General features: G+C 39.4%; 1 protein-coding gene across 1 annotated transcript in view; it reads right to left on the bottom strand.

The window, feature by feature from the left end:
• Nucleotides 1-21,356, bottom strand: part of Akap6 (A-kinase anchoring protein 6) — a 304,232-nt gene that overhangs the window by 66,227 nt on the left and 216,649 nt on the right. Inside the window, exons 10-11 of the mRNA XM_059279296.1 lie at nt 14,443-14,589; nt 11,255-11,473 (exon numbers count right to left, since the gene is read on the bottom strand). Coding sequence (XP_059135279.1) covers nt 11,255-11,473; nt 14,443-14,589 — 366 coding nt within the window. The remainder of the gene's footprint in view (nt 1-11,254; nt 11,474-14,442; nt 14,590-21,356) is intronic.

Raw genomic sequence — 21,356 nt, 5'->3', positions numbered from 1 at the left:
TTGGTGGTATTTAATCAATACTTCTAGACTGGTCAGTTATAAAGGAATGATGCAAGATAAAGTAATAGGAGATGAGTGACCGTTCAATATGAATATTCAAATTAATTCAACTGAGTAACTGAAACTCCAAAGGACTTGCTTTATTTAACATATCTCCACTGTGTTAGACATAAATGTCTTAAAATACATGTTCACAAACTAATTCTTAACTATATTCTAAATATCTGTCCTCATACCCACAGATAAGTGTAGTCCATGATCCTTCATCAAGAAAACTTCTCTTTGCAACAGATGGACACCATTATAGAAAGCCATGACCAATCAAAAAGCAGAGTTGGTGGAGCCCTGCCCCATGAGATACATCTACAAAGCAGCTCCCGTACCTAAGGCTCAGAGAACTCTGCGGCAGAGGGAAGAAAGAGCCAGAGGATCGGGGAGTTTTCTGTGAGACTGTGTCTCCTGGTCTCACCAACGTGACTGCCTAAACACGAGCTGAACCATGAAAACAACAAGAGACACTGTCAACGTGGGTGGGGAGAAGACCCAAGGCCTCGCCACTACACAAAGAACTATGGCAGCCGAGGGATGCTGAGAGCTGGAGGAACAGTCTCACCCAGAGAAAAGCACAGCAATTGGTTATCCAAGCCCTGAAAATATACACACAAACAAAATTATACAAACTGAGCAGGATGCACTGATGTATTTAGGAATATATACATTTATATACGTATACATATGTGTACCGAGCAACAATCAATGAAAAAAGAGGCCATGAATTTGAAAGGCAGCAAGGCAGGCAGTATGAAAGTGTTTGGAGGGGAGAAAAGAAAGGGGGAATGGTGTAATTATATTATAATCTCAAAAACCAAAAGAAATGATTCAAAAATAAAAAATAAAAGGCAAAACAATTGTGTAGGCTCTTTCTCAGTACTTACAATGCAAACAGTTAAAACATATTGAGGTCTTACCAAGCAGACTTTTAAAATATGTATGTATGTATGTATGTATGTATGTATTTATTTATTTATTTATTTATTTATTTTTATGTGTATGAGTGTTTTGTATATCTATGTACCACATGAATGCCTAATGCCTGAAGCGGTTAGAGGAGGTATTCTGTCCTTTGTAACTAGAGTTACAAACCACTGTAAGCTGCCATGTCGGTGCTGGGAATCAAATCCATGTCTTCAGGAAGAGCAACCAGTACTCTTAATGATGGAGCCATTTTAAACACAGATACAGTACCTCATTTAACTCATTAATCTCATTAATCTTAGAAAATCACGGGACTCTCATAGATCATGGACTGGAAATAAGGCCTGTGATGGATGATGTTGTTACCTGGCAGGCTTCAGAATCGCCTAGTGACAAGCTTCTGGATATCCCTGTGAAGGGTAGTCTCAGTTAAGCTTGTTGAGGTGGGAATACCAACCCTTAAAAATGTGTAGCACTGTTCTCTGGGTTTGGTTCTTGGACAATGTGAAAAGAGAAGGTAATCATTTTTCTCTGCTTCCTCATTGTGGATGTAACATGACCAGACATCTCAAGCTCCTGCTGCTGGGATGTCCTGGCATGGACTGTACCTTCAAACCTAACCATGAGTCAAAGTAAACCTTCCTCCCTTCATGCTCTTGTCATGTTATTTTATCACAGCAACAGGGAAAGCGGCATAGATCACGTGCTTGTATTTTTGTACTACGGAGGCCCTAGAGCTCTACACTTACTCAGGTACGGCACTGGTTTGAAGGATAATGGCCCGCATAGAGTCAGATGTTTGAATACTTGGTCCCCAGTTTGATGGAACTGTCTGGGAAGGACTAGGCGGTGTGGAGTTGTTGGAGGGCTTGGGTGCTGAAGAGCAGGCTTTGAGATTTCACAAGTCCTGCTCTCTGTCTCTGAATATCTGTGTCTGTCTCTGTCTCCACCCATCTCCCTTCCTGGTGGTTGTTGTTTCAAGATAGGAGTTCTCAGAGTCTGCTCTAGCACCATGCCTGCCTGCCTGCCACCATGCTCCCCATCACGGTGGTCATGAACTCTAACCTCTGGAACTGTAACCCCCCCCCCAAATCTTCCTTTTATAAGTCGCTTTGAACATGGTGCTGTGCCATGCAGTAGAAAAGTAACCAGGATAGAGAGTACAGAATCACCTTAGAGATGCTCTTCTCTGGGTTTCTGTCTTTGAGTTTACTAACAAAGAAAACTGCATTGAAAGTGGTAAGAGAAATTTTAAGAATGGAAGCCACTGTCACTCTGATTTCAGAAAGTAGTTCTGTTGGACTTTTGGGCTGAGCATTGCCCTTGGCTTCCATGAATCTGCTTTACCCTTGAGCTGCAGTAGGAGTGAGTGCACCATGGGACTTGCACATCCTCAGCTCAGGGACAGAACTCCCCAGGTCAGGGAAGTGGCATTCAACATTCTCTCATGAAAGAGAAACTGGAGAAAGGGATTTCACTCGCTCTTCCTCCTTCCTCCTTCCCTCCCTCTCCCCTCTCTTTCCTTCTTTCTTTTTTTCTTTCTTTCTTTTTTCTTTCTTTCTTTCTTTCTTTCTTTCTTTCTTTCTTTCTTTCTTTCTTTCTTTCCTTCCTTCCTTCCTTTCTTTCTTTCCTTCCTTCCTTCCTTCCTTCCTTCCTTCCTTCCTTCCTTCCTTCATTTTCTTTCCTTTCATTTTCTTTTTTTCCCCCAAGACAGTTTCTGTGTATAGCCTTGGCTGTCCTGGAACTTGCTCTGTAGACCAGGCTGGTCTCAAACTCACCTGCCTCTACCTCCTTCTGCTGGGATTAAAGGCATACAACACCACTGCTGGGTGACTTTGATATTTCTTATTTTTTTAAAAAAATTACTGGCATATATTCATTGTACATAGTGATTTTGAAGACATTTTAATTCAAGTATATTGTATACTTTGACCATATCCTTCCCCATACCCTTCTTTTCCTCTTAATTCTTGCACCTGTTTCTCTCTCTCTCTCTCTCTCTCTCTCTCTCTCTCTCTCTCTCTCTCTCTCACACACACACACACACACACACACACACACACACACAGAATGATCTGATTGCTGTAATGATATAAAAGCTAGGGTCTACAAATGAGAGAAAATGTATTTTTCTCTTTCTGAATCTGGTTTATCATGCTTACTATTACAATCCCCACTGCATTCATTTTCTTGCTATTGATATATCCTTTAGAAAACTATAACTAAACCTACATGTAAACATTTCTTTGACTGATCTAAGCATGGTGGAACATGTGTACTCCCAACAGTCAGCAGGTGTAGGCAGGAGGATCAGAAATTTAAGGTCATTCTTGGTTACTATTCCTTTGGGCTTTCTCATTCCCATAAAATACTATTATGAATAGGAGTGACTTAAATCTGTCATTGAATTTCAGCATCAACAGGTCTTCTCACAAGTTGGTTCTAGATTGTCTCCAATTACTTAAAATTATTTTTATGGTATTAAGTAGCAGGAGTTTTTAATATGTGGTAGAAAAATCTGGTACATTTATAAATGACCATACATTGTTTTCTTTTGATTAGCACAAATGGTTGCTATAACCCCTCTAAAATATGTCTAAGCTCCTTGAGAAAACTGAACACTTCTCATGACAGTTGACTTTTAAGTCCTGGCTTGCTTTGGCTCTTACTGGGCTAAACACAGGTTCTCACAGTGTTCTCAATAATGTCATCAGAGGCTAGAGCATCAGGATGACCCAGGTAGCACTAAGAACTACGGCCACTTTTCCCATGTATCGAAACTTAAAAAAATCCTCTCCTGCCACTTAGCCTAACTTCTTAAAAATGTGAGAGGAAATGAGGTTGTTTATAGTGCCATTTAGAATAGTTATAGTAGCTACGGAGAATTTCTCCCAAATGTCTGAATTACATTGGTCTTATTTTGGTTTCCAAAGACTGTGTCTTGATATTTGAGGAAATATTTCTCTTTTTAACTTTCTTTTCCTTTTGTTAGTATATATCAATTGTAAAAATAAGCTGGTTTCATTTTGACATTTTCACACATGTGTAAACGTACTTTGACCATGTTCGTCTTCCCCCAGCTTCTCTTCTTATTTCTCCCCACTCTCATTCTCCCTTTCTGTTTACAAATTATTCCTCTTCTATTTTCATGTCTTTTAAAAAAAAATCTGGATTCTGCGTATGAGCAAAACCATGTGATGTTTGTCTTTGATAATTGTGTAGTTCACTTAACAGGATCTCCAATTGTATCCACTTCTCTTAAATGGCATTATTTTGTTCTTCCTTACAGCTGAAAAAAAAAGTGTGTGTGTGTGTGTGTGTGTGTTTCTTTATCCATTCATCCATTGATGGTATCTGTGCTTCTTCCATGGCTTAGCTATTATGACACTATATTATAGTGTCACAATGAACACAGACATTCATTTATCAAATTGCTATTGTATGCTGGCTCTTATTCCATGAGTCTAGAGCAGGAGTGATATAACTTTATTATTTCATCTTTCTCATTTTAGTTTTTTTAAGGGGATCTGCTTACTGACTTCTTCCATTGCAGCTGACTAATTTATAGTGAGTTTTATGGAGATTAGAAGTTGGAGAATGTTCTTCCAGGTAGCTCAATTTGTCTGAGCCTCTTTAAGTAGCTCAACTGGTCTCTGCTTCTTCCAGGAAGCTTGACTTGTCTAACAGCATCTCTTAGCAGTTCTTTTTTATTTTATTTTATTTTATTTTTTTGGTTTTTCAAGACAGGGTTTCTTTGTGTAGCTTTGTGCCTTTCCTGGATCTTGTTCTGTAGACCAGGCTGGCCTCGAACTCACAAAGATCCACCTGCTTCTGCCTCCCGAGTGCTGGGATTAAAGGCGTGCGCCACCACCGCCCAGCAGCAGTTCTTACTAGTTATACAAAACGCTTGGGGAGGGAGGAGCCTAGTGAATCTGGTCAATTTCAGGGACTTCCTGAAGCCTTTGAGTTGTGTACTTCTTCAGCTTAGCAAGCTTCCCTGAAGGAAGGAATGTCCCCATCTTCCCTTAGAACTTCCTGCATCGTAGCGATAAGATAGTGGTTTTATCTAAGAGGAAACTGCTACGGACTGGGCGTACTTCTTGTTTTGGTCTATCCCTTCATTTGTTTGTGTCTTTGGTATTACATGTTTGGAATTTTTGAGCCAGGGTCTCACTGTGTTTCCCAGGTTGGCCTCGGATTTGTGAACTTCCTGACTTTGTCTCAAGTACTAAGATTATAGGTGTGTGCTGCCACACCCAGAGTGAGTGACATTTATTTCCAGAGTGACCACTTGTCACCGCTGCACAGTTCATAGTTAACTTTAAATCCTTGTAGAAGCCCTACTCCATACATTTTCATTCCCATGATTTAAAACATTGACACTGATTTCCATTAGCTATGTACATTAACTACTTTTCTCCTTTCTGTGAATAAATTTTGGACAGGAAGAAACTTAGAGGAAGAAGTGTCTATTACAGTAAATGAGGCTACAGTCTGTCTTGACAGGCAAAGCATGCTGGGAGGAGCTGCTCGAGGCTATGGCTGCAGGACCACGAGTGTGCTTGCTCACGTGCAGAAGGATGGAGAAGCAGAGACTGAACCTGGAGCTGGGCTAGGCTATTAACCTCAGGGCTTCCCCTCGCTGACTCACTTCTTACAGCTAGAGCCCATCTCCCAAAGATTCTGCAGCCTCCAAAAACATCACCACCAGCTGGAGCGTTCACTTTCAAAACACAACAGCTGGTCACTGGATACTTAGAGACAGGCTGTGGATAGCAGAGCAAGAGATCCCATCTCAATGTTCTCTTCTATAAGTAGGAGATAGCAAAACCTAATACCTGCCTCAGGAGGGGATGAGGGTTAAATAAACAACCGTAGACAAAATGCTTAGAAACAGTCACATACCTTATAAGTATTCAACAAGGATTAGCTGCAGATACTACGGCAATGTGGTTGCCCCTGCTCCCTGTGTGTGTGTGTGTTCGTGTGTATGTGTGTGCATGTATGTTTGTGGTGTGTGTGGTGTGTGTGTATGGTGTGCGTATGTATGGTGTGTGTGGGGGTGTGTGTGGTGTGTGGTGTGTAGTATGTGTGTGTGTATATGTATGTGTGTGTATGTGTATGTGTGTGTGGGGTGTGTGTGTGTGTGTGTGTTTGTGGTGTGTGTGTGTTCATGTGTATGTGGGTGTGTGTGTATGGTGTATGCGTGTGTGTATGTTTGTGGTGTGTGTATGTGGTTTGTGTGTGTTCATGTATACATGTGTGTATAGTGTGTGTGTGGTGTGTGTGGTGTATGTGTGGTTGTGTATGTGTATATGTATGTGTGCATGTGGTGTGTGTGTCTCTGTGTGTGTGTATGGTGTGTGTGTTCATGTGTATGTTTGTGGTGTGTGTGTGTGTGTTCGTGTGTGTGTGTGTTCATGTGTACTCTCGTGTGTGTGTGTGTGTGTGTGTGTGTGTGTGTGTGTGTGTGTGTGTAGCGGATACATATGTATGCATGTGTGGTGGCCAGGACATCTCTTGTGCTGCTCCGCCATTGTCTGTCTTAGTCCCTTGAGGAAGGGTGTCTCACTGAACCTGACTTTGCCTTTTTCAGTGAGATTGGTGGCCAGCAAGGCCCAGCAAGCCTCCTGTCTCTCTTCCCACCCCTGGCTCTGGAACTGCGATGCAAAGCCACACCCTGCCTTTTATGGAGATGTTGGGGATTTGAACTCAAGTCCTTATATGCTAGGATATCTCCATCTTGGTTCCTATTTCTCAAAGAGGTGCAGATGTAAACATTTCCACATGGATGATTTTTAAAGTCTAATACAGGGTCAGATAAATATGGTCTTTGGGTCAAATCTAGCCCACCACTTGCTTTTGTAAATAGTTTTAAAATTAATTTAATCAGCTCCAGCTAGTTTTATTATTTAATATATTGTCTGTGGATGCTTTTGCATCACGGCATGAGTTGTGTAACTGACAGAGATGATATGACTTAGCCTTTTATGAAAAAGTGTTTTGAGAAGAAAACAAAGTTTCCACAGTCCTCTGAAGGACCAGTGAGTGGCCCAGTGGGCAGCACTGGGGTTTGCATCCAAAGAGTGTTGTTTTTGTTCCCTCTATTGTCTCTGTGTCCACTTAAACAAGTCACATTTACTTCCCACAGCACAAGCCCTTCATTCATAAAAATAAGTAAGTGCACACGTAAGAAGGTAATTAGTAACACACATGAAAGTATTTGTTCAAACTCAAATTGCTACACAAATCTGCAGCCTCAAATGCCGAGGTGAGTGTGTTCATTCCTTTCTTCCCTTATGGGTGACAGCGCAGTAGAAGGTCTACTCTCCCTTCCCTTCCCAGGCTGGATCTGGGCCTAGGCCAATGCTCTGGGTTTTTTTATCTGGTAATAGACAATTTGTTTCTAATTTAGAGTCTTTAGAATAATTAATTTGGTTTTGGGATACAAGGAACATATGATTAAGTAATTATATTCCTTTCTCTCTGAAGGGTCATGGTTAAAAGGCAGTGCCTTCTAGCCAATGGCATTGAAGCTCCACTCTTGGGCGATAAAGGCCCTTTGCCAGTTGGCCTCATTAAGTCCTTGACATGAGCTCCTACAATTTGTTATTAAACTGTGTTCAGTCCTCAACAATTTTACACTTCTATCCCAGGGCTTTGGAGTCACACGTTCATGGCACCCCGCTGCTGGCTTTGTACTCTTTATTGTACAGAATTTCTCTTGTGTCTAATCCCTCATCTACCACAATTACTGCATTACAGGAAAAATAATTCTATAATTGCTTTTCTCTATTTCCCTGCGAAACATTAAAATTCTGATCTCTTTTCCTTATCGCATGCCAAGCTGAGTAGAAAATTCAGTTCTGTCCACAAAGGGGTGGACTTTCTCTTTTATATGTAGCACCTCCATTCTGGCTTCTGGATCATGCACTGGGGCTCTAGTATGAAAGCCTTGTGGTTTCAGAGAATAACAAGCCATAGAGTTAAGGCCTGGAGGTAAAGTGCTCTGTGTAGCCAGTGATGGCGGAAGACATGTGGGGACCCCAGGAGGTGCAGAGCATGCAACCTTCACAAGTTCCACATGCAAAGAGTCTTCATCCCTCCCTGACCTGAGTTGTTTCAAGTCTTGTTTTCTTTAGACTCTGGCAAGCAAAATGTTTTATTCTGTGTGTGCTTATTGCAAATTGTGATTTTTTTAAGACATTATAAACACTATATTACATTTTTATACTAAATTACAGACATTTGGTTCTGCTCTACCAATGAATCTGGTAAGGCACAGAACACTTGATTAAGTATACCAGAAGTCCTGAGAATAACCTGCAAATAGCTTATAAATATTAAAATTTGGGCTATGATATATATTTATTCCAACAGACAGGTATACATTTTTCTTTAGAAGAAAACAACAACAAAAGGGTCTTCTGCCGGATCTCCTTAACTTGTCTACTCAAGCTCCTAAAGGCCGGCTTTGGGATCAGGAATGTAGCTTAGTAGGAAAGCAGCTAGTTGTCTGGCAAGCACAAGAACTGTGTTCCATCCTAGCACCATAAAGAGAAAAAAGTTGATTTTCACGTCATAAAGGAAACGCGTCGGGGCTCCAAAGGTCTGATGAGCTTCCGCTTAGAAGATGGCACACAGCAGTGGGCACTGATACATCACCAAAGTGGAGACTTAACCTTGACATAGACACATCCCGTCTACCGTAGCTAAAGCTGTGGCTTTCGGCTAAAAATCTGAAGAGAGTAACCGATAAATCTGCATTAAAGAAACAATGAACGTACTTCTGTCCTGTCTTTCCTGATATGGAAGGATGCTTAGGAAATATTAGTTAATATCAGTCTTACATAGTAATTCATCCAAAGATCATTAGAGACAGACAGTCCTGGATCTCAATATAATGCTACTATTCATTAACGATGACCTTGGACACACAAAACCTAACTTCCCTGGGCCTCTGATTCATATATCCCAAATGAAGATCCCCATAGCTCATTCATAGTGCTGCTATTAGGATTAAATGAGATATATTTACATATTCAAAATGGAGAAGTAGAGTTTTCAAAGGAAGTACATTATTACCAGAGCCAACATCATGAATGATCTTTGCATTATGGTTGTGAATGAAGGAGGAAGTCCTAAATGGTAGTTTACAGCATGGGTATCTTTGTAATGAAATGCAAAGCAACTAACATTAAGGAATTCAATTTAAGTATAGGAAGCATTCTATAATGAATATTGGACTTGTGAGCCTGATTGCCTCAGTGGAGCAAGACAGGGACAGGGCAAGGACAGGAACCACATGATTAGGCTTACATTATTTGTTAATTTTTTATACCTTTTCTTTAGGATAGGAGATTCCCTGTTGTTATTATAGAATTTAAACATTGCTAAAAAAAAAAAAAAAAAAAAAAAAAAAAAGGCCGGGCGGTGGTAGTGCATGCCTTTAATCCCAGCACTCGGGAGGCAGAGGCAGGTGGATCTCTGTGAGTTTGAGGCCAGCCTGGTCTCCAAAGCGAGTTCCAGGAAAAGGCGCAAAGCTACACAGAGAAACCCTGTCTCGAAAAACCAAAAAAAAAAAAAAAATTGCTTAAAAAAACACTGAAGTATAAACACAGATAACTTAAAGAATAGTGACACTTAAAAATACTGCGAAGATACATCTTTGAAGAAGAGAAGGAAAGTGGAAAAGTCTGTGATAGTCTCTGTTGTACTGAAATGACAGTTCTCTCTTATTTTTATAGAGAGATCAAGGAATCATGGTATCATGTAAGAAACATGACCACCTGTCAAACAATTAATGGGACTGGAATGTGACCTAATTCCAAAGCTAGGGACACTAGTCAGTTCACTAAAGCTGCAATAAAGATACAATGGAAGTTAAAGAAAATTCCCAGATCCTACCCCCGTAGTTGTCCAGGTGATCTGTAAGATGCATGCCATGCTCAAACATAGAGGTACATGCCTGAGTACTCCTTCTCCCTGTAGTGGGGCTTGAGTGGGATCGGTTGATTCATCTGGACATCTCAATGCAATGGCAGAAGATGAATTATTTGATTAAAACAATTCATAGGGGTGCGATATAGGCAGTTTATTGACAAATGCCTTTGAGCGTGCTCTGTCTTACAGCACAGAGTGAGAGAACAAAAGGAAGTATGATGACTACATAGATTGCTAGATGGCATCAGCTCAATAAAACCTGGCTCTAGAAGGCTTTGAGAAGAAATATTTGCTTGACCCAGAAAGTTCTTTCCTTTATAGTCGTTCTTTTCTTCCTTTTTAAGATCTTCCATGCTACAAGGTATCTTGCTGCTAATTCATAGCCCCAAAGCCTCAAGTCCAAGACCAAATAATTACTGTTTTACTGGCATGTTCAGACATACGGGTTCTTCTGGGCAATGAGGTAAAACATTCAAATGTCAAATTGTACTCCACGGGCCAGCAAGATAGTTCAGAGGGTAAAGGCACTGGCCTCAAGCCTGATGACCAAGTTCGGTCCCTGGAACATATATGGTAGAAGGAAAGAAGCAACCTCCAGACATCATCCTCTGACCTCCACGTGCATGAGGGTACATGCAACCGCACACGCACGCGCGCGCGCACGCGCACACACACACACACACACACACACACACACACACATACACACATCCGTATTTTTAAAAGCTCTTTAAACCTCAACCCAAATGATACCATATAAAGAACAGAAACAAACTTGGAGAGTACTTCTCCATGGGACGTAAACACAAAACCAATATCGATGATCCCGTTGCCAAAAGTAAGCAGCGATGGGATACGCTTATGATGTGGGATCTCTTTTATTTCTTTCCTCTGTGACTAGCTGAGTCTTCGTATGTAAAAATTATGTTTTCTTTTGTTAGCATTAATGGGTATCAATTAAATCACGTGCTTTTCCCATATCAATTTATGGTAGTACATTTTGTTAAGCTGTTTATGGAACACTCAGATCTTTCAGAGTCCCCAGTAATCTTCCGTGTTTGCTGGTCTGCTTTTAATTTATCAAAGTCCTCTTCTAACAGACATAGTGCAAACACAGAGCTAGCAGAGACTTCCTCTATCCAGTGTGTATCTGATATGCTTCATGTTCCTCTGACACATATAGAGGTTAGCGTGAGAAGTGTGTAAATTCCAGGAAGCATCTAAGGGTCTAGCCATACCCAGATGCAAGAGCACAACACTTGATGTACTTGATAAATGTTTCATCTCTCTCATAAAGAAAGCTTTTTATCAACTTTGATTGTTCTTCTTTTATTACCTTAAAGTACTGGAGATGTTTCTCCGCATGGGTTCCTTCCTTCTCTTGTCTCAGACAGGAATTGAAGATGAGAAGCTCTGTGTCCCTGAGCCACCTCTTCAGTTCCTTGATCCTGACCTCCAGCTGCCTGACCAGGCTTCCACTTTCAGGAGACAGCAGGTCACGGGGACCTGAGCTGTGGCCTGCCATTGTGTCCTGGATCTTCTCTCTTAGGGTTTTCTAATGCATCAGATAAAAAAAAAAATGAGAAAAAAACAAACCAAAACAAATATAGATTAGCTGACATGCCAAAGACACATTGCAGGAGATAACATGAGAGCACACAGTGATCCCTTCCACCTCATGACTGACATTCAGCTCTGATTAGCTTGATGGTGCCTTTGGGGCCTGCTTATTTAGTGCAAACTATTCCCGCTACCAGTGGATGCACAAGGAAAACTTCATTCCTTAGCCTTGCCTTTCACCGAGAAGAGCTTTGGTCCAAGTTACCATGGTCATGGACAAAAATTCATCTGAATTCTCATGGCAGAAATTTTATAGTGAAAAGTTGCCTACATAAAGTGTTCAAAAGAGAGAGAGGCCTGAGTTTAATCTATATACACAGGCCAAGAGTACATAGAATTAAATTCCTTTTTTTTTTTACTTCTGTGAAGTGTAACTCCCCAAATAATAGGAAAGAGCACTCTTAAGGAGGTATTCTGTAGTTCAGCTGTTGTGGATTTCACATGACTCAGGGTTCTTCAGCCCCATGGTTCTACCTGCTTTTCCTTTTGGATTCAGATAATTAAATAGATATGTGAAAACAATCCTCAATTCACTATGCAATGACCCTGTGTAGTCCTAGCATTATGGCATAGAGATGCTTTCGAGCTGGTTTTCCTTTCTTTCTCTTTGGTAGAAGCACACTCTTTACAGAATCAATAGGATTTAATCTATAATGATAAATTAAACCTAGAAAAATACGCTTTAGAACACAAATAAAATTAAGTCAACAAACATTCATCTGCTCCACTGTGTTCTGTAAATAGTATCTTTAGGAGATCATGACAGAAAAATAGCCTTTCGTGACAACACCCTTGCATTTTCATGGTGCAAATATTGATAATTTGAAGGCCCTCGGTGGACTTCAGATTTAGCTATTGTTTTTACGCGCTAACAAAGTGACAGCAGGAGGTGAAATCAGTGCCCTTGGAGGCTCGGGTCACAAAAAGGAATTTATTGCCACTTTTTTGTTCTGGAACAGTTTGCAATCATAAATTCTTTATAAACAGAATACTTCAGAGAATGGTCCGTCTTCATAAATATACGACAGAGGACATCAATTTCATTTAATTCACAATTTGTGTCAGCACAGCAGATGCCAATGCCCGCCTTGATAGGGTTGTTTAATATGCAATTGAGACAGAGTAATCTGCAGCACAGGGGACGAAATTTCACAGATTAAACTGTACGCACCACTGACATTTCATTCTAATGTATTTTCATTCCACACTGTTCACCTTAGATGAAAGAAATATTAAAAACCATATCCCTCTATTTTACTATTGTTAGAAGTTAAAATCCTTGTCTTTAATTTTTTTCATGCCAATTAAAATGTAATCATGCCAATTAAAGCAGAATGCCTACTGGTGTCGGTGTGGCTCCAGCTTTATTAAACTCATCTCTCTCCATCCTACTCTCCCCAAATTACCGCCAAACTGTACAGTATTTGAGTGATATATTGTCAAAATGGTAACTGTTTGAATGACATCTGACTCATAGAGACTAATTAAATACTGTGTCCTCAATGCAATAACGATTTAAAATTTTTTGGGTGAGGAATTGATACTCATGACACACTTGAAACTGTTTTCCAAGGGAATACCGTTATTTATCGAATTAGGAAAGATACATTTTCAATGGAGTGTCAACTGTTTATCACTTTATCTATGGAGCCACTGAAGCTGCTATTCTTCTCTATGTTGTAAACAACCTTTGAAAATATCATACAGTAATCACACTTCTCCTGAGAGCAACGAGTGCTGTGGAATTTAGTAGGTCCTGATTTAAACCCTCCCATTTTCAAGCAAATTACATTAATTATCATTAAAAGGCAAGGCCATAATAAGTAAGAGTAAGAATTTTTTGAGACTTTTAAGTTACTTTGAACAAGTGCAGAGTGTAGAGAATTTCGACGAGAAACGGGGCCTTAAATGTGCAGGTTTTTAATCACTTAGATGAAGCATGGCATGAACGGAACACTGGCATGGTTCCAAGTCATCACAGGACATGGAGAGCTCCTAATTCAAAATATTTCTAGAGTATTCTTTGTTTAAAAAAAAAAAATTTAAAGAGGCAGACAAATAGAGGGCTTGAAAAAGGATGTTCTGTCACTGACACCACCCCTAGCAGCTCTTATGACTAATCATTTAGGTAATTGGCAAATCTAGCTTACCTTTGATTTGAAGTGAAGGCAATTTAAGAGAGGAGCTGATGAACAACTACAGACTATCTTCTCCCTCTGCTGTCACCCCACAACAGGGCCGGGCTGCCTCCTGCATGATGCCATCCAGGCCTCTAGCTAACAGAATGTCTATACCGCCTTTTTGCCTGATCCTCATATGGAACTTTTTTTTTTTTTGGCTTCTGTTAAAAGTGCCCTGAAAATGGAGGCACAAAAAGGCACAAAAAGGAGGCTGATTTTAATTCTGCAATCGGGATTTGGGTCAAATTTGCATATTTGATTTGGTAGCTTTCCTATGGCCCAAAAGCCGCAGTGGCAACCCCACTCTTCATTTCAAGGATACACTGACTAGTTAAACAGTGGATGTCTCTAACATGGACCTTCAGAACAAATTCTATTAACATTCATCCAAGCATGACAGTCAGTGTATATCAGATATACTGTATTAGACTTGACTTGGTGCATACCCATAATACACGGCATATTTTACTTACTTTTTTATGTATTAAAGAACCAAAATTATTAAAATCTGAGAGGAGACAGCTCAGAATAAATTTAAAAAAAAAAAACAGAAGAGGAAAAGCAATGTTTCCCCATAATAACACGCGTAGCTTGTTTGAAATGTAAGGAGTGAATTGAAAGAGAGAGATATTTGTGCCTCAAATTAGAAATCAGACAGATAGGGTACTTCACCACACAAAAAAATGTACACATAACCTACAAACAGTAATAAAAATGCAAATACCCCAAGCAGTTCCCATTTTTCATTAATTGAATCCACTTTTTCCAGGAGATCACTTGGGAGAGAGACGCCACCGTTCCTCAGAGTTTCAACCTTGTTAAGCAGCTCTGTCTTTTTCAGGTGCCTGATGGACATCTCCACACTGTATCGCTGAAATGACAAGACAGGGGTGAGCCGTTAGGACAGAGGTGTTCCTCGGGAAAACCTTTGAGCAGAATTTACACCTCTTATGGGGCATAAATATAAGGTTTTGTTTTCAATACAATTTACTGGTTATCACCTTTGAGGCAGGAAGGCTGCTGAAAACACTCTGAACGGCTACCACACGTGCCCACCCCGAAACTTCTTCTTGTACTGTTGGCTTCAGGGATTTTTGTCTTTTTAGACTAAATGTTCATATACACTTTATGTATTGGACTTAAAATACAGTAACTAGGCCGGGCGGTGGTGGCGCACGCCTTTAATCCCAGCACTCGGGAGGCAGAGCCAGGCGGATCTCTGTGAGTTCGAGGCCAGCCTGGGCTACCAAGTGAGTTCCAGGAAAGGCACAAAGCTACGCAGAGAAACCCTGTCTCGAAAAACCAAAAAAAAAAAAAAAAAAAAAATACAGTAACTAAGAAAATGCCTGGCCTGGAAGGGCTGACTCTTTCTGTTAATTTGGGTCACTATTCGGCTCTGGAGCCACACCTCTCCTCCATCTCTCAGCAAATCCCCTTTGGAGAAGTTCAAAGTGTTTTGTTTTTTTCCACGAAACATATGTATCAATCACTTGCCGGGGAGGTGATCCTTTCTACTTTAAGGAGAGGCACTTTTCAGATGGAGGTGATGGATAGAGGGAAATGTTTGCGCCACAAATAATACATACATTTGGCTGTGAGTTATGAAAGTTAAGAAATGGTGGTTAATCTCTAAAACATTTAGACTTTATGGACAAAAAAAAATCTAAGTTATCTTTGAATGAAAAACATTATCCATAAGGATTATGTGGCTTATTTCTTTTAAGTTCCCTAAAGTCACAATTAATATTCTGTTTTTCTTTTTCTTTTACTTAAAAGCTCTGTGAGAGCCAAAGACACATAGAAAGAGGGAGAAAGCATAATAGTTCCTTGGGATAGCTATAGATCTATAATTGCTTATTTGAACACCATTAACTGCCCTGAACTTCTCAGCTGATTACTGAACCTTCCTGGCCACACGGGTACGCACTATATTCTAACACACTGTCAAGTAAGTCTCTTAAAAGATGGCTCCTGCGGACAACGTAATGGCTACTTAGTAAAACAGCTTTGTGGTGGTATTCTTCAAATACCTGTATTTGGAAAAGTTCATAGTCAGAAAGTCTTATGAATAGCTATAAATAACTATCATACGTATGTGTGGGGAGGTGTATATCAAAATATACTCAATTATAAAAATTAGATTATGGGGAAAATATTAAATGTATTTTACAATTTAATGCACACTTCCAAAAATGTCTTTCTTTGAAGCAACAAAGCCAGGTGAGTGGGCCCCAGGGTAGCATTGTTCCTTTCCCCTAAGTGAGCACAGTTGCCCCAAGGTAAACACTATCATTAGACCTAACAAGGAAAACTTTTGTGTGGACAAAGTATTGCCAATCTTGAGGTTCATAATATTCCCAAATACTTGGATGATTTGTAATCCCCTCAAAACACCTTATATAAAACTCCACACTAGAATTGGAATTAGCTTGAATGAAAAGAGGGCATGAACTGTCCCAGGAACTAGATCTTCAGCATTTGTGTGCATATGTTTGCATACTTTTAGTTTCATATTTTAATCTTCCATTTACACTAAACGCGCACATCATTTGTATTATGTAAACTTCTCCAAATGTTAGGCACTTGTGCATCAAAGAACAAAATGTTTTAAAGGAGGTGATTTAAAGCATTTTTTATTATTAATGAATGTTGATCCGGGTGCCAGAGTATCCAAAATTACATGAATATGCATATTGAAGAAAATCAAGGGTTGCTTTATAGAGTCCTTTCAGAATTTGGACTGTGAAACATGGGAAATTCTGATTACATTTCTAACTGCAGACAAATACCAGGATCAGGTTACTCCATTACAGAAAACACACTGTCCACTTAAGTTTTCTCAACTCAGTACTCAACAAGTATTCTAGAAACCTAGATAGTATATTATTTGTCAGAGTGACGACTGAAGGAGAGGCAATCTGCTTTATGTAATCAGATTCCCATGTAAGATTTACATAACTAATTAGGTAAGACTGACATAATGTTGGGGGGGGTCCTACTTCAGCCAGGGAGAGGACTATTATTCAAATCTTTCCTTATGTCATGTGTATTAATCAACAGAGAGATTTCTCTAGCTGTGCCTTCTGGGAGTGGCTTCTACTGCTTATTGGCTTTTCTTGTGGCAAACTCTTCTCCTCTCTCTCCCAACTTTAAATATCTCCTCCATCATATGTTAGTAAGAAAGGAGGACAGTTTAGATTATCCCATGAAAATGACAACCTTGCAATAATGCAAATACAAAAAAACAACTAATTTGATTTTAAACATAGGGAAATAATTTTTCCTATGAAATGTGGTATGTGTAGTTATGGCAATAGTTACTAAGATGGTAATTAGATTAAAAAAGCCTTGTTATTATGTATGCTCTCTTTGTCACTGCATAGCCTACTGCATAAACAGCCCGATGAAAGATGTGATTGATAGGCAATGCCTTCAAACTATAAAAGCCAAGAGAAGCTAGTTAATTGTTAGATATATTGATATGTGAATGGAGAGTACTAGAATGTCCTGTAATTGAAGGTGAAAGCATTTGAGTTTTGAGATGCTGTGAAGGTTGAATCTAAAATGATTTAGGGCCTCAAGACTGTGTGTATAATGATGCTAGGAGGGTTGCATTTTTGTTGACTCTACTAAACATTTCCTCTTCCCTTGCTAGCATCTTTTCAGGAGCATCAGATGGGGAGAACCAACCACTGAATCTCTCTACCCGTGGTCCCCTATCAAGTGGGCTACTCTATCCTGCAGTGAGAAGATAATTTAATCTTCATATTCATTCCACCCACAGCAGTAAATGAGCAGAAGCTGCCCCATTATGTCCCATAGTCTGGGGATGTTATCATACAAACCAGTTTTCAATAGCCAAAAATGAGATTAGCAAAGTTAAAGTCAGCTGGCTTTTCTTGAGTGCTAAGGTAAATAAGCATCCAGCATTTAACTTCCCACAGCACCTGCTGTGGGCCTCGCTGCCTAGTCAAAAATAAAATATACTCCATTCAAAGAGCATATTTACATTATTAAGTGTATTTGCTTGGCCAATTCAATTTGGTCTAATGAATCCTCTTAATAGATTTGTGAATGATCTAAATTAAAGACACAGGTTACCAGTGTCCTAAAAGCTGTTTCTTTGGGTATAAAGAAAAGTGAAAGGAAAGACAGAGTTAATAGTCGTCCATTGTCTTAACTAAGAATTAAAACTGAAATTCTGATTTCTAGTATATAATTTTAAAAGCACAAATGATTAAAAACAAAGCCAGGAAAACCAGGGGTTTAGGAAATAAACGTACTTAGTGGCAAATACAGACTTGATTGAGATAACTTTTTCTGACACTCATACCAGGCTCTCTCCCCTCCCTTAAACCCTCACCCCCTTTCCTTTCTTCCTCTTCTTCTTTTTTTCTTTCTTTCTTTTCTTTTCTGTCTTTCTTTTCTTTCTTTCTTTCTTTTTTTTTTTTTTTGTTAAAAATCACACCGAAAATTCTGCCCAAATGGAGAGTGGAACAATGCCTTGAAACAGTGTTAATTGTCACCATGGAAACCAGAAGAATAAGCCATTTTGAAACTGGTATAGAAGGCACACATTGAGAAACTCAAGCATTTTTCTGCCTCCCTCAATGTTAAAGAACAAGATGCCTTGTCACAGTGAGGTCAGAGAAAGAAAGTGTCATGAAAGGGTATAGATACTCAATGTCTAGTAAATAAAAATAATAATAAAAATACACCAGATACAGCTAATGCTGTAAAAGACTCTACCCAGTGAATCTTTTTGAAATAGAAAGATTGCCAAAAGATGGCCAGGACTGGGGGATGGCTCCCACCTAGCAAAACTTCAGGGCTACATTATGTGAACCTTGCCCCCAAAGCTCCCTGGGAATTCTGCTGTTGTAATAAAACTTCAGAAGAGGGGAGAAAAAAGGCAGCATGATGGAATTCAAAATAATGCTCTAAAAGCACACAGAGAGATTAAGACATTCTTTGTGAGACTTTTGTATGGTGCTTCTGGTGGTCATGCTGAAAAGCGACCAGACATTGCTAACCGGAGAGACAAGCTGTGGTTACCAGAAACACTAGAATTAAACAAACCATTTTCTAATTAAAGAATATGACTGTCCAATTCCGCGTCATCAGGATTTGAGTATTTATATCACGCAATATGTTGTTTTTAAACAGGCATCAGGTGACTTTATGTTAAGAAGAGTTAAGATAAAAACAATTACCTACTTATAAGAATGACACATTTGAATCTTTGTCCATGCAAATTAATATCTCAAACACCTGTGTATTTGTCATAACAATCTCCCCTTCCCCACAACAGGCAGAAAAAGAAAACACAGGTGAAGACAAAATGTATCTTAGTCTATCAATAAGAAAGTGTATGCAAGGAACAAGGAACATACCCAATCCAAACGACCACAAAATAATATGTAAAACTATGTATTTTGCACACAAATGCAAGGACATGTCTGTGACTCTCACACTGTATTCTCTGGCTAGTGTTTGCCCTCCTCATTTGAGACTTCATGGTGGCCCCTCAGCTAGTCCATGCCTAATGCTATTCACGGGTGAACAAAGAATCTTTTGATAGGAAAGTCCAGGTCCAGAGCTCAGCTGTACTGGTAGAGGCCAAGGCTGCCTCTGCAGCGGCTCTTGTACTGCCCTCTTTTCGACGGCCAGCGTCCAGCATCTCACAAAGCCTGTGATGCTTCACAAGGAGCCAGTATCCCCAACACTTAGGGTGTTCAAGATTCAAGAAGACGGTGGTTCAAGCGCCAGACAAGTAATAGTGACTACTTCTTGCAAACGATTTGTATCTTACCATGAGAATTTACAGCGAATAATTGCACAAAGAAATTATAAAGACTCCTACAATTGTCCTTGTAAATTAATAATAGGCTTTCTTGATTGGGATAAATTTGCTGCTGAGCCTTTGGAAAAATTAAAAAGTGCAATGTCATTTAAAATTGCCAGAACTCGCACAGCAAATTACATCTGAGGTTAAGAATTGAGCTCCCCCCGTCTTCTAGCTTATTCCATTTGCATGATCTGGAAATCACATTACATTGGCCATGTATTGTTAATTGAACATAGATTGCATTATCTTTAATATAAATCAAACTACAAATATTAAAATGAATTGCAAATTCTCTAATAGAAGATCATAAAACAATCTTTTTAAAAGTATCTCCCATTAATAATTTAATTCCAATTATATCACTCAGGAAACTTAAGTAGGAGACCGGGCAACTTATTTCTTCAATCATTTTTTCTTTTACATAAGGAATATCGATGTTTTAAAACAAATACAGTCAGGACAGAATTTATTGTTACTGAGTAAGGACAGAAGCACTAATAAATGAAAACTTTTCATATTAATATTTATGTAAAATCCTGAATAAGCATATGAGGTCTCCCAGTTTCCCCTCTTTCTAACCCATGTCAAGGGTGAAGAAAAATACCTATAGGAAAGAGTTGTGATTAAGAACTAAGAAATATTGTGATTACATCTTCTGAAATTATAAAATTGATAATTACTATTCTATTTATTTTTCAAAAGGGTTTTCTGTCCCCTTTGATATTTCTATAAATATGGTATCTTTCTCAAGCCTTTGCATGGCCTTTAATGAGTTTATATTAAATATTTAACACTGTTTAGGGCATACCCACTACTACCAAAAACAGTTATATTCCCAGCAGTCCTACTGTTTCAGGCAGAGAACCTGATTGATCCTCCTAGCCTGAATTGAGTGGGATGAAAAGAAACGGTCGGAAAATAGCTGCAATCATTTAATGCAGATGACCTCTGACAGCCTCACAGCGCTTCTATCTGAACAGAAATTTGCATGGGGTCTCTGTGCAGAGGAACAATGTAACCTAAATGGTAGACAATCTTTATTCTAATGAAGTGGGTGTCAAGGTCAATGTAAGACTGCAATGATAAATGGTGCACCACTAGGCAGGAGAAGCTGCATGGGCATTGTAGTGCTTTCACATTAATTGAAGGCTGAAACGCACCGCGTGAAAAGCACAAGCCCCTCTTTTCACTATAATGTGTTAATGCGCCAGTGCTGAGATGATTTCTGCAAGATGCTTGCCTGTTGACATGTAGCGACTACAAAAATAACGGCAGTATGGCAGAAGTGGACATTTTCGGGATTCAGTGTTTTCCTAGAACAAAACTATAAAAATGAAATAAAATGCCCCCAAATAGCATGGTGACACCTAATGTGATCCCTTTGATCCTTTTTTTCTTTTCTTTTCTTATTTAGACCTGTCTTTAATTAGTTTCAACCAGGCAACCTTTTATAGGACCTTCATTGGGTACTTTCCTGCTGAGCATCATTTAAATGTTGTTTCCCCTCTTCTGTTCAAGTGTTCAGCTTAGTCTACAGCTAAAAACCTTCAGGTGGTGTTTGTCTGTCCTAAGTGAAAATGTAATGGAATGCCTATTTGGCTTATTTAAAACAACAACAACAACAACAATGTTCTGTCGTGGGAACGGGGAAGCTACATGACTTGCTCACTTGGCATTGCCCAGATAACTGCGGCAGTAAACACGTCATTTCTTCAGTTGCTTTAGAAATTTTGTGGTAATTATTTTTCAACTCATAAAAATATGGACAGTCTGCCGATTTCCAAACTTCG

The sequence above is a fragment of the Peromyscus eremicus genome, chromosome 14 (assembly GCF_949786415.1).
Source record: "Peromyscus eremicus chromosome 14, PerEre_H2_v1, whole genome shotgun sequence".
Lineage (NCBI taxonomy): Eukaryota > Metazoa > Chordata > Mammalia > Rodentia > Cricetidae > Peromyscus > Peromyscus eremicus.
This window is presented reverse-complemented; position numbering and strand designations above follow the sequence as displayed.